General features: G+C 39.0%; 1 protein-coding gene across 1 annotated transcript; it reads left to right on the top strand.

Annotated features, from left to right (window-relative positions):
* The first annotated feature begins 2241 nt into the window (after window positions 1–2241).
* si:dkey-196h17.9 lies at window positions 2242–10959 on the top strand. The gene is made up of 11 exons (XM_044166270.1): window positions 2242–3674; window positions 5165–5657; window positions 6317–6434; window positions 6725–6829; window positions 7067–7167; window positions 7379–7480; window positions 7698–7824; window positions 7998–8105; window positions 8544–8699; window positions 8852–8973; window positions 9946–10959. The coding sequence occupies exons 1-11, from the start codon at window positions 3422–3424 to the stop codon at window positions 10079–10081; spliced, it is 1821 nt and encodes a 606-aa protein (XP_044022205.1). The 5' UTR covers window positions 2242–3421; the 3' UTR covers window positions 10082–10959.
* The last annotated feature ends 3717 nt before the right edge of the window (window positions 10960–14676 follow it).

Below are 14676 nucleotides of genomic sequence, written 5' to 3'. Positions count from 1 at the left end.
TCACCGGAGGCTGCGCCCCTCCAGCACGCACACACACACACACACACACACACACACAGACAAACCCAGGAAGGGAACTAAGAGGGGAAAAACAGAAACTAGGAGTGGTACAGCTGTACCATGACAGAATGAATAAACGCTTCTGTGTGAAAGACATTTTATTCAGTAATCTGGTTCTTTGTGTTGTTGTTGAAATGTGCCATTGAAATAAACTTGTCTTATCCTGTAGCAAAGAAAAATATGAACTACATAGTTGTGAAATACTGATTTATTGCGTCAGTCTGTTGGGACTTCAGGGAATATCCATCTGGATATTCAGCTGGACTCTGGATACCCCCCGCTGGGAAATGTCCCTTATAAATTCCTAATGGCTTTCTCTCCCAGAATGCTTTTTGTTCTCTGAAAAACAAATTTGCTTAATAATTTTCAGCATCAGACACACACACAAACTCGCAACTGTACACTGAGATCCACCAAAGACGTTTTATTTACACTGTAAAGAAATCAACATCATATGTGTTGATGACATGCTTGATCATTCTGTGTTTAATCTTGAATATCAAAGTAAATTATCTAAACACAATACATTTTACTCATGTTGAATAAAACACCTGTCAATATAATATCTAAATAAATGAAACAGTTTCACATTTGAATTCACTTTGGCTATCTTTCATTTTTATAAAAATCCGCCAGCAAGAGTAGTGTAAGCACACAAGTGAAGGTTTTTCCATTCGCAAACACCTCATGACTCAGAACAATGGCACGCCTGTTTGATAGCTTATAATATACAGATAAAACAGTGACTCCCACTCACTTGTCCGCTGTTTCCTCCTTTCATGTTACCAGCAAAAGAAAAAAGTAAGTACAGTATGTATGTAACTATAAAACCCCCACAAAATTAACTGGCTGTTTGTGACACATGATATTGCTTTGGTGGGGTGTGTACAAAGTAGGATGGGGCAGTTGTTTTTTGAAACCTTTAAGTAACCAAGATTTGTCTGTGCCCTAATAGGACACCTTCATGCTTTAACTTAAAGTCACTCCAAAGGGGCACAGTCAGCCCAGGTGCCCAGGTGGTTTTGCATGTTGAAGCCCATTTACTATAAGTTACATATAACAAAAAAAAAACAACTTAACTTTAACCTTCATTTATTTATGTTTTTTTCACTTGTTGGCAACAAAACAAGCTGTAAACACAGCACTGACATATTATCACCTTATGAAGTTGTTAAGGCAATCAATTATTTAAACATCCAGCAGTTATGGAGCAACAGTAGCATTAATTCGGAGTCATGTTTCTGGCCATGTAAATCCAATATTCACTCTCCTTTTAACTCTGTTTTGGTCTCCACCGACTTCTGCAGAAAATATCTGGCTTTTTAGCTGCTAATTGCTCCATTGTGTCCACCTGCTAGTCTCTAACTTTGTCTGTCTGTTGTTTGGTGCTGAGCAGGTAGCATACAGTGGGTTCATGAGACCTTGTTTGCTGAAAACAGCTGCGACCAAAAGCGACGCTGATGAGAATTGTGAGAGTGAACCAAAACATTAAAGTTTCGGTCGTAAAACCAAAACAATAGGCTGAAAGATGCTAAAATGCTCCGTAGAGCTGAGGGGACTTGCAAAGTCGGGTAATAAGTCTTTGTGGGTTGGTCACTTTGAGCGACACCTTTCACATTATTGTAGTCAATAGATCCACTGTTAATATAAAGATATCGATTATAACTGCTTTAAAGGTGGGGTGGGTATGCAATTCTGGAGAAATCCAATACCTTGACAAATACCATGATATAGAGCAAACAACAACACAGCAAGTAATGTAACTAATGTTAGCTAGGTTGTGGGTTAGCTTAGCTAGGTTGTGGGTTAGCAAACTGTCGTTACAGTTGCTGCTGCGAAGCTAACAGCCAGAGAGGACGAGACGGTTTCCCAGAGCCAGCACAGCAGCTCCAGACAGCGATGCTCACAACTCTCCTGCTACTATAGCTAACATCACAACAACAGCAGATCTTGGCAAACTAGAAAGTGAGCTTAATATCCGCGGGCAAGTCATTTAACGTTACCTGACACACAAATCATGTCCGTGAATAGTGTTGTGTGGCTCGGTCCGAGCCACTTTGTTTGTTTCCCATTTACAGAGCCAGGGCTGAGTACAAACACCAGAGTTTTTTTTTCAGAGCACACACTGAACGGACAGCTAGCGGACCGTGAGGAGATATTCGCTGAATTTGACCAAAAGACGTGTATTGGATTAGAATCACATACCCCACCTTTAAGGTACACTTACTGTAATAGCTTTTTCTGGAGCTTTCATTCACATCCACTGGGAGATGTGGTTAAAAGCAATGGAAAAAGCTCATAACTGCATAATGGCAATGAAATGCAGTTTAGGTCTAACCAGAAGTGCAATAAGCAAGTGCAGGATATAAAGTGTGTGCATAAATGCAGGATAGAGGAGTATTATGAAAATATTTTACAAGTGGTACTATGGACATTATATACAGATGGCATTACTATAAACAGAAGTATGCTGATGGATATGACTGGACTTTGAGTTAAGATGTTTTTTGGTTAAACTGCTGTTTCCAAGGTCAAGAGTGAACTTTCATGTTCAAATCACTTTTCCTGAAATCACAGCTAATCCCTTTGCTGTTGTGTTTTACAGCCTGCCTACAATAACCCCGGAAGTAAAGGCAGCACGACAGCAGCAGCTTCAGTCCTTCGTCTGTGTCTACACAAAATGCCTTCAGGCACAGTATTGAGTTTAAGGTCACCCACATTTTGGCAGCGCTTAGAGCACAATACACAATCACTTTAGAGTCAAATGGAAGAAAACGAACTCGCAGCATAAAAAGACACTTCAAGTTGCAGTTTTGTTTGTAAAGTAGGAGTGAAACTCGAGCCGTTACGTAACAACAGCTGTAGTGAAAATAGAAACATCTGTTCCTTCAGAAATGCGTGAGATGTAAGACTGAGAAACGTGGCTGAAATGCCTCCTTTTTTAGATTCCAGGCAGCTATTGCTTTTCACTCATTTCCATTCGGCATGAGAAGCAGTTAGCGGACTTGGTTCATGTTTAATTTATGTTTAAGTTATATCACCAACATCAACAATCTGCATTTAAACTGTCACCAGGCAATAATAATAACAATCATCATTGTATCATAGTAGAAAAATGTGACAGTGAGCCGTATGCACAATATCAGGACCCTGAAAATGCAGCAGCTAAATGGAATTCAGCCATCATTCATTATATTATACTATAATATATTATTATTATTATTATTATTAATATCAGCAGTAATAGTGGTAGCAGCTGTGGTATTAATATTTATGTTATTATTGTTGCTCTTCAATATGATGCAACAACTTTCAATTTACTGCTGAAAGACTGTTGAAGGAAAACGAAAGTACAGTGTTGATGAGGTTATGGGAAAATCCCTGTTCTGCCTTCATAAGGGATCACGGAGCTGTTGACTCACAGATAAACACAGCTCCGAGCAGCAACGTGCACTACTCCAAAGAGACAGTGTGGAGACACAATCTGTACCAAACCATTCCAACTGAAAAACTGATGATGAAGAAAATATGGCAATTTGGAGGATGGGGTAAACTTTGGAGGAAGGCTAGCCGGAGACCTCTGATAGAGAACAACAACAATGACATACAAGATGGTAAGAGTCTGCTATTATAATGGTCAGTGTGCTTTTTTTGCATAGTTTATATGCACTAGTGAACAATTTTTTATTTGGACTATCATTATTATCTTCATCTACTATCGTCTGTCTTGTTTGTGTAGATTTTTTATTTTAATGCAGCTTGAAATGAGACCATCGAGCCATCAATCCAAGCTGGTGAAACATAATTGTAAATACTATTTTCTTATGTGTGTGTGAAATGTTCAGTATAGAACCTCTGAAAATGGAGTTACAAAGTGTTAAGTTAACAAAAACAACAAAAGACAGATGACACAGAAAAACATTGGTGCTTTAACGACAAAATTGTAAAAATCAGAAATGCAAAAAACCTGTACTCTAATCCTTGGGCCTCTCTTCTGATTCACAAGTCATAGTAGTTCAGCAAAATCATGAGTAGTATTTATTGCATAGAGAAAACTTAAAAAAACACATCAGAATCAGAAACAGGTTTATCGCAAAGTAAGTTTTCACATACAAGGAATTTGCCTTGGTGTTGTGGTGCATTACGATCAAAATAAACAAAATAAGAGAAAAGAAAACAAGTACTGTAAAAGTCAAATCATAAATATAAAAAAGAAACTTCTATTTATGCTGTGTGTTAATACCATTTGGTATTTTTTATTGCCATGCTAGCAGCTCTGTGAGGCTGCACAGCGGTACTTTGAGCTAAATGCTAATGTCAGCATGCTAACATGCTTACAACGATACTGCTTACATACACTGATGTTGCAGGCATAATGTTTACCATGCATGCTGCATGGTAAACATTGACCTGATTGTGACGCTAAATGGAAAGTCAACCAAAGTTATTACAACTGATCATTTGAGGACCATGAATGTCCAGAACCAAATTTAATGACAAACCTTATAATAGTAGTGGAGATGTTTTGCTCAAAACCACAAATGTCAACCTCATAGTAGAAGAAATGTCAGGGGATCACCAAAGTCGTTCATTGTCTGGGAACGATGAATATATTTCCAAGTATTTATAAGTAAATAAGTTTATAGGTTTTGTGCCAATCAATCAAGTAGATGTTGAGATATTTTCATAGAATAACTGAACAGTTTGACCTGCTGGTAACCCTAGATAAAGAGTCAGCGGATCACCAAATTTATTGCAATCCATCCTCTGGGGAACATGAATGTCTGAACCAAATTTCATGGCAAATCATGTAGACATTTCCCTCAAAACCACAAACGTCAAACTCGTGGTAGAAGGAAAGTCAGTAGGATTCATCATCCGGGCCCCATGAATGTCTGTACAAAAATATTGTGCCATTTTATCTAGTTGAGGTTGACATATTTCAGTATTCAAAATATGTTTCTGTCAATAAAACTGCTATTGGGTTTAACGCTCATAAGGATTGAGTCAACACAATTGTGACATGCATGTATAATTTCTTTGTATTTTAAAGTTACATTTGCAGTGCTCTGAAATAAAAGCTTACAATTTGACTCTTTCATAGGTTACGACCAGGCATGTAACGAGTATGACAACCCCTCGGCTCAGAACACCTTCGACAACCAAGAGGACCAATGCTTGCAGAGTGAGCAAGAGATCACACTTCAGGAACTAGCTGAACTTCTAGGTGTGGCCCCTGACGCCAACACCTCTGACCATGAATGTTGTTGCTCAATGCGGCCCGAGCCAAATTCAACGCCACAGAACCTGACACCAAGTGTTCTTTGCCTCATGAAAAGATCTGTGTCCCAGCACTTCCCAAAGCCACCGGCAGATCTGAACCAGAACCTTCAGCAGCACCTGTCAGATGTGCAGGAAACTGTGTGCAATGAGCTTGTGAGGCTGGGTCCCCTGTTGAAGTCTGTGGGGTTGATGGGATGTCTGATTGATTGCTACCATCGTCAGACATTTGATCACCTTAATTATCTACTCCAGAACATCAGCTCCTTCCAGAATTCCTTTGTGCTGGTGAAGTGGGTCCTACATGGATATCTGAGGTATCTATCTCTGCATTTTTACCTACAGCATCTTTCTTGACTTATTTTAATTTTTATTGAGCATGTTTACATATAGTAATTGACATAAAGCACCATTGTGCATTGACATAGTTGAAAGTTGTTTTGTGCATCAGATGGCCTGTAACGGAATAGTTTGACATTTTGGGAAATATGCTTCATCACTTTCTTGCAAAGAGTTAGATGAGAAGATTGATATCACTCTTTTGTCTTCACGATAGATATTAAGCTACCACCAGCAAAGAGTTAACTTAGCTTAGCATAAAGACTGGAAACAGCTAGCCTAGCGCTGTCTAACCCTAACCCTAACTCTGACCAAATCCACCCACCAGCACCTCTAAAACTCACTAATCAACATGTTACATCTTATTTAAAAATGTTGGCATGTCCCAGATGCATCCCAGAAGCACAGCAGGGCAATTCAACTGGGTCACGCCAACACACAGCATAGGTGCAACCATACTCTCAATGACTCTTAATGTGCAGCAAGGTCATTAAGTGCAGACTTTGTAAAATTTTCCAGGGCTATATCCGTCTTTTCTTACAATTCCTAACTGTATTATCTGTAGTAGAATATTAGATACAGAAGTGAAAGATGTTGCTGCTCAGTTCTGATGTTGGTATTTGTGATACTTTCCCAGTCAGGAGCTGCTTGGTCATCCTGAACTTCAAGAAATGGATCCCATTAAAAATGTCGACCTTCTGCTGTTCACAAAATGTGCAGAAAATGCAAAGAACAAACTGCTTGAAAATGTGCAGGTAAGAATACTAACTCTTACTTTGTTACGGCATGCAGAATTGTATGTGGTTACATAGCATATGTCAAATTGTTCGGATGGAAGACTTTTTTGTTTGTAGAAAATTGAGAATTGGTGCAGAGTAGTGTTGGATGGGATTCACTGCTTTGGCAGTGTCTTTTTTGAGACGACCACTAGGTGTCACAAAAGTCAAATCTTTCTAAAACATCAACGTCAACTGAGTGCAGGTTACTGCTCTTGGGAAAAGCATATATACTTCTTAAGTATTTCTGTGTCCCCTTTTGTCCACAGAAAGAGGTCAGAGGATGCCTGGAGAAAATCCTGCAGCTTGAGAGAAGCCAAGATGGTTGTGATTGTGAGGAAGCTTACGTTCAACTTTATGTGGACATTATTCAGGTACTTAGTTAACCAGAAGGTATAAGAGTGTCTGTTGTAACTGTGAGACACCGTGGGAAAGTATTCTGATTAACTTGTGTATGCCTTTATGTGCATATGTTTGGTAATTTGTTTTATGTATTTTTCTATTTGTAATTACACATTTTGATAAATATTTCTCCTTTTTTATTCAGTATTTATTTGTTTGCTCTGTCTGTTTATTTGTTGCATAATAATATTTTTTTTGTGTCTCTTTAGTGCATTGCTGCCATGCCAAAAGAAGCACAAAAAATCAGCTCAAAACTGTCTGATCTCGTACGGGAGGTTTGTTACCAAGAGCTGCTGACGTTTCTGAGGAGGTGAGAGTCTACTTTTCCCTCAGGAATGAAGGATTTGTCTACACAGATTTCCACCCAGACTCAACATTTAAAAAAACAACTTTAATTTTGAGATTTGATCATGAAGATCTGGGACTTTAATTTTGCCCTGAAATAAATGTAATGTATGTCAATCAAATCAAATCAAATCAAATATCACCAATTAAACGTTTGCATTGCCTTTGGTGTGTAGGTACGCCGCTGAGGTGACTGAGATGCTTGGAAACAGAGCAAAAAAGGGCAAACCAGAAACGATGCACTTCTTCAAGACTTTGAAAACCTGTAAAGAACTCAAGTGAGTATTTGAGTACATCTGTCTTTTTGCCAAATATTAATTAAAACTTGTTACTGTTCCTTAAGGCATATTAATAAAAACACACCATTAAAACAGCCAATGCAATATAGAAATGCAGTTAAAACACATGAATCACCACAGGATGTACAGTACATAGTTAAAAGTACTGTAAGAAAATAAATATGATGACGATAAATCTCACGATTTTCCCTCTCAGGCATTACATCATGACCGAAGGTAAAGACATCGAAAGATCCCTTCTCCAGGAAACTGTGGCGACGCTTATATACATAGAGGCTTTTACTTTGAAACTTCTGATAGAAGTTATAACTGACATTGCAGAGGTAGCTGTTCAACTTAATCACACATATACCGTTTTCTTTTTGCCCTTTATGCATATATTTCTATTGAGCGTGAAAGCTCATTCTTTACCTTGGAAACAGCAGTTTTACTAAATAATGTGTCTTATTTTGTCAAATTTTAATGTTTAATGTAAATCACAATTTCTGTCCCACAGAGCCACCTCGGGAACTACTTCAGATCAAAGAACAAGCTGTTCTTCTTCTTGATTCACAGAGTAAAGAATCATTTCCCCAAGCTGTTGTGCTGCCAGGATGTACAGAAGGTATGTAAGAAATCTGAGCTTCAGCATTTGCTACAGTAAAGGGGGAAAGTCTTGACTTTTCCACCTTAATCTTTATTTTCTTTGCAACATGACAGTAACAACGAAAAACAAACAAAACAAAAAACTATTTGGGAAATTCATTCACATATTTTACCAACATTCATGGGGTCCTACTGACGGATTTATTTACAGATGTTTTGAGTTTTGTATAATGTCCATTTTCCCCATTTCTCTCTCAGTTGTGCTTCTTATAGTCTCAGCGATCAGTGGTCCTTTGTCAGAAGGTGCCATCTTCCCCCAATCCTCATAATAGCTTTTTATTGCGGCCTTTTCCCCATCTGTTTGTGTCTAAATATTTTTGTGCTGCTTTGGGTGCTGTTACTGTTCTTCTGGACAAAAACTGAACTGTGTCTCTGTCTCTGTCTTCGTGTCTCTCAGAGAGTGATGGATGAGGTTTATAAGCTCATCACTCAGATTTACCTCAAACATCTTCTCCAAACCAGCCAGTGCAGACTGAGGAAGTACTGGAGTCCCAATGTCGGGCAAACAGTCGCTGAAGATGCTAAGCTACTTCACTACACCATGTCAGACCTGGTGAGATCAGCGTTTTGGTATTAATCATTGGAAAAAGACTGCTTGTCTTATGTCTATGTGACATTTACACATTAGCACCTGGATAAAATCTTCACTGGTTACAACATAATTTCCTGACCTGTGTGTGTGTGTGTGTGTGTGTGTTGTGTCAGGCTCCTGGTGTCCGACAGTGGAACCTCATGCTGCTGAATATCTCAGAGCTGTTGGAGTGTGAAAGTACCGACACAGTGAAGCTCATAGTTGTAGAAATGCAGAAGGAAGGTCTCGTGTGGAGGTAAATCATTCTGATGTTTCTTATACACATCTGTGTCCAGTTTTCCCAGCAGTGTTGCTTTGGCTGTCTGTGTATGTTTAAAAGAACTGACCTATAATCAGAAACACCCAAAGACTTAAAATCTGTTCTTTTAAACCACTAAAACTCAGATTGTAGCTTATGTGCCGTAACCATTCGGTTCCTGGCACTTAGAGTTTGTGTTTACCAATAGCTTCCATCTGTGTCAGTTACTATAGCCATAAAATCTAAATCTGGCCAAATAATTGGTGCTCAGAAAGCAGCAGGTATGACGGCGAAGTGTGACAAGGGGGCTGGAGACAGACTGGCACGTTGACCGTCACTATCATCACCCACTTTTAGCTAGTTCCCTTCCCTCTGACGTTAACTGTTGGGCAAACATGTAAATGTTATATATTGCAATCCTATTAACTTGTCCCGAGTCTTACCACTTGCCTGCTACCACAGTCAGGGGCTCAACATACAAATATACCTCAGAGTCTTGGTTGTATTGTCTCGGTTGAGGAGGTATTGTTGGAAAGATCACCTTTTCTAACATAATATGGAAACAAGAGTCTATGTGATTACACGTACAGTGCATAAAAGATAATAATAACAATGTGGAGTTCCCTTTTAAAGGCCAGTGACACAGGAATATTAGCTATTACACAGATACAAAAATGATCATCCCTACTGGACTAATTAACTGAGCTGCATGACAAAGTATTGAGTTTTATTAAGTATTGAGTATTTTGCTGGCCTGGACTTTTAGTAATTTGCGTTATTACAAATTGCAATGTGATTTTGAATGGGGTTTTTCTTTCCTCTCAACCAGAACTCGGAAGTTCTGGTTTCACTTCGGTTCTCTGTTGAGGTTGAGGTTTTCATATTGGATTTTCTTAAAGCCAGCATCTAGTGGCCGTTAGAGGAACTGCATCTTACTAACTCTTCCTTGTGTTTTATCCTCAACTGCAGCAAGAAACTGGAGCTCCTGAGTGCACTGCTGCAATGGACGGGTCTTTCTGAATGCCAGGTTAGGGAGGTGCTGGACGCCATTCCTGGGCACCAACCCAGATCTGAATCCTGGTACTCCTTTCTTACGTGCAGATGAAGGCTGAGCTGCTCTACAGAGGATCAACGGCAACAAGCAAAGAGGACAGAGCTAATTGTACAAAACGTTCAGGAGACTTTCAATGAACTTCAGCAGAATCCTGTTAAAACTCCGTTATTGATGTCACTTCTCAAATCTAATCTAAAGATAGAGATGTAGATACAGAGAAGCAGACAAGTTACAGAAAGTTTTTATAAACTATGACACAGCAGGGATTAGGTCTGTGTACAAGAGGCTGCTTATGTACGAGTTAGCCTAAATGTAATGGAAAATTACATGATGTCGCAAGATGATTGCACACTGTTAACAGTAAAATTTGGCTTTGTGCAAAAGACCTGTAGGTGATATTTTTGCTGAACTTACATAGTTCATAAAAGCGAAGATTTTTTTGTTGAGCTTTGATATTTAAAGACAAGAACAAATCATTTAAAGGGATTGAATTAAAGAGGAAAGTAATCTTTTTTGTTCTGCTATGTGTGTAGTAGTGTACTGTAGGTACTAAAAGAAACTGAAATGCACTGATAAAGATGCATGATTTCTTCACTATTATGTTAATAGTTTTATATTATTTATAAAGTCTATTAAGTAAATGTATTTATATGATTAAATAGATCTTTTATAAAAACTTCCCAGTATTCACTAGCCTGCAATCAATCACACAATATCAAACTTTACTGTTAACAGCAAAGACTCTTCTGTTTCAGTTACTGTTTTCTGCTTCAGTGTTTTTGTGTTTGTAAATGTTATATACTGTATTCTCCTACAGTGATTATTTTGTTGAGAAGCTTATAGATTGGGTTGCAGGGACACAAAAAAGTCAACTTTTCTTTTTCTATCAGCAATGTAATGAATAAACTTCAGTATGATTCAATAAAACATCTGATTTTGGCTTCATTGTACCACCACTAGATGGAGACTATCACCTTACCAAAATGGGACTTTATGGGAAATTCTCCATGACACTACCACCACTGACTGACCTCACTCAGACACAAAACAGATCCCAGAACAGTGGTTCTCAATCTGGGGGATGGGTCCTCTCAAGATAAATGTGAGGGGTCACAAGATGATTAAAGGAATAGGAATAAATATTTGTAGTAAATACTTTTTGTCCACTTTCAGTATGCTAACATGCTCACAATGACAATGCTAACATGCAGGTATAGTGTTTATCATGTTACCATAGCATGTAAGCATGCTAACGTTTGCTAATGAGCGCACAAAGTGTTGATGGGAATGTCATTAGATTTGCAAATATACATAAACCAACATATTGGACAAATTATATATCTGACCTGATGGTGGCGCTAGATTCAAAGCCAAAACTATTCCAATTAATTCTGAGGGGGACATGAATGTGTGTATCAAATTTCATGGCAATCCATCTAATAGTTTTTTGAGATCTTTCTCTCAAATCCACAAATGTCAGTCACATAGTGGGGCTTAAAAGTCAGGGGATCACCAAAGTCAACATTTCATGGCAATCCAGCAGCTGTTGAGATATTTCAGTCTGAACCAAAGTGGGGGACCGACCAACCGACACACCAACATTGCCACTCCTAGAGCCACGCCGCTAGGTATGTTTACCATGTTCACCATATTAGTATTAAATCAAAATTTGGAAAAGCCTAAGGATCACCAAAGGGATTATACTTGATCCTGAGAGAAAAAATGAATGAATCATTTAATTTCAGCTTTCACAAACAAGTAAAGACTAAAAACTGGTAATAAAACTAAAAAGATTTAATCAATGACCAATGTCCGGCTGATTAAACCCCCACCTGCGATTCAGTGGTTTGCTAAGAGACACCTTTTGCCTGGGTCCTGACCTTCAAATCCACCCACTCCATGGAGCTGACTGATGAAAATGAAGTGTATTATCTGACAATTCTGTCTGATATCAGGCTAAGACATCTTGGCAGTGGTCCTGGTTACTACACAGCAGCCATCTTTGCGTCAGTGGCTCACAGCAGGAAAGCACTGTGGATTTCCACTAAATCATCTTCCAGTTTCTGGTCAGCCTGAATATTCCCAGTACAGTTTACTGGCAATGGCTTTAATGAGCTTGTCTTCCTTTACTCCATCTCGCTTTTCAAGGCAAAGTTGTAGCTATGATCCCCGTCTTCCTGAGCACATCCTTCCCTTACAACCAATATACAAACACAGACAGACTTTCAGGAAAATACCCAACGCTGGCAGTAATTTGCAGCAACACCCTTTGCAGACTCATATCCTTTCCCTGCTTTGAGGAGAAATTAATAAACTGAAAACAGAGCATACAGCTTCTATTCCCACAGGAGAGGGTCAATGATCTGGGATTGTTCAGGACTGATTTGGCTGCGTGGGATGTTGGTCACTTAATCGCCTTTGAAGCAGAGGGCCAGTGGTTTTAATACTCCCCTGATGATGAAGTGTCCATGCAGAATCAGAATCACTACAATCCCTGACCTCTGACTTCCATGTGGAAAATTTCTTCAAAAAGATTCTTTAAGAGCCATGTTGTTGTTTCTAGTCATGGACAAGATGATTAAAGGAATAGGAATAAATATTTGTAGTAAATACTTTTTGTCCACTTTCAGTATGCTAACATGCTCACAATGACAATGCTAACATGCAGGTATAGTGTTTATCATGTTACCATAGCATGTAAGCATGCTAACGTTTTCTAATCAGCACACAAAGTGTTGATGGGAATGTCATTAGATTTGCAAATATTTAGTCATAAACCAACGTATTGGACAAATTATATATCTGACATGATGGTGGCGCTAGATTCAAAGTCAAGGGACCAAAACTATTCCAATTAATTCTGAGGGGGACATGAATGTATCAAATTTCATGGCAATCCATCTAATAGTTTTTTGAGATCTTTCTCTCAAATCCACAAATGTCAGTCACATAGTGGGGCTTAAAAGTCAGGGGATCACCAAAGTCAACATTTCATGGCAATCCAGCAGCTGTTGAGATATTTCAGTCTGAACCAAAGTGGGGGACCGACCAACCGACACACCAGCATTGCCACTCCTAGAGCCACGCCGCTAACATGGCTAATAACATGAAAAATAACAAGACTAAAAGTCTGCAGTCATGCTAGCAGCTCTGTGAGTCTGTACTCAAACACAATGGTGCTTTGAGCTAAATGCTAACCCTAACACAATGCTAACATGCTGATGTTTGGCAGGTATGTTTACCATGTTCACCATCTTAGTTAGCATGCTAGTGTGTTAGCATGCTAAAATTTGGAAAAGCCTAGGGATCACCAAAGGGATTATACTTGATCCTGAGAGAAACATGAATGTCTGTTCTAATTTTCATGACAATAGTTGTTGAGATATTTCAGCTCTGCTGGCTGCTAGTTTTCATTTAATTTCAGCTTTCACAAACAAGTAAAGACTAAAAACTGGTAATAAAACTAAAAAGATTTAATCAACGACCAATGTCCGGCTGATTAAACCCCCACCTGCGATTCAGTGGTTTGCTAAGAGACACCTTTTGCCTGGGTCCTGACCTTCAAATCCACCCACTCCATGGAGCTGACTGATGAAAATGAAGTGTATTATCTGACAATTCTGTCTGATATCAGGCTAAGACATCTTGGCAGTGGTCCTGGTTACTACACAGCAGCCATCTTTGCGTCAGTGGCTCACAGCAGGAAAGCACTGTGGATTTCCACTAAATCATCTTCCAGTTTCTGGTCAGCCTGAATATTCCCAGTACAGTTTACTGGCAATGGCTTTAATGAGCTTGTCTTCCTTTACTCCATCTCGCTTTTCAAGGCAAAGTTGTAGCTATGATCCCCGTCTTCCTGAGCACATCCTTCCCCTTACAACCAATATACAAACACAGACAGACTTTCAGGAAAATACCCAACGCTGGCAGTAATTTGCAGCAACACCCTTTGCAGACTCATATCCTTTCCCTGCTTTGAGGAGAAATTAATAAACTGAAAACAGAGCATACAGCTTCTATTCCCACAGGAGAGGGTCAATGATCTGGGATTGTTCAGGACTGATTTGGCTGCGTGGGATGTTGGTCACTTAATCGCCTTTGAAGCAGAGGGCCAGTGGTTTTAATACTCCCCTGATGATGAAGTGTCCATGCAGAATCAGAATCACTACAATCCCTGACCTCTGACTTCCATGTGGAAAATTTCTTCAAAAAGATTCTTTAAGAGCCATGTTGTTGTTTCTAGTCATGCACTTTGGTCCTAAAATATCTCAAAAACAATTGGATGGGTTACTATGAAATTTGGTACAAACATTCACATTCCCCTCAGGATGAATTGTAAGCACTTTGGTGATTCTCTGACTTTTCCTTTAGTGCCACCATGAGGTTGACGTGTGATTTTGAGTGAAATTAAATTTGGTACAAACATTCATGTCCCCCTCAGGATGAACTGTAAAAACTTTGGTGATCTCTTAACTTTTCATCTAGTGCCATCATCGGGTCAAAATGTGTCCAATACTTTGGTTTATGACTGCAAAACCAATAACATTCCCATCAGCCACAGCTGTACTTTGTTTAGTGCTAATTAACAAATGTTAACATGCCGACATGCTACATCTTCTTAAAATCTGCATGTTAGCATTGCCATT

This window comes from Siniperca chuatsi, linkage group LG15 (genome assembly GCF_020085105.1).
Source record: "Siniperca chuatsi isolate FFG_IHB_CAS linkage group LG15, ASM2008510v1, whole genome shotgun sequence".
NCBI classification, from domain to species: domain Eukaryota; kingdom Metazoa; phylum Chordata; class Actinopteri; order Centrarchiformes; family Sinipercidae; genus Siniperca; species Siniperca chuatsi.
The sequence above is the reverse complement of the archived record's forward strand: the minus strand, read 5'-3'. Positions and strand labels throughout refer to the sequence as shown.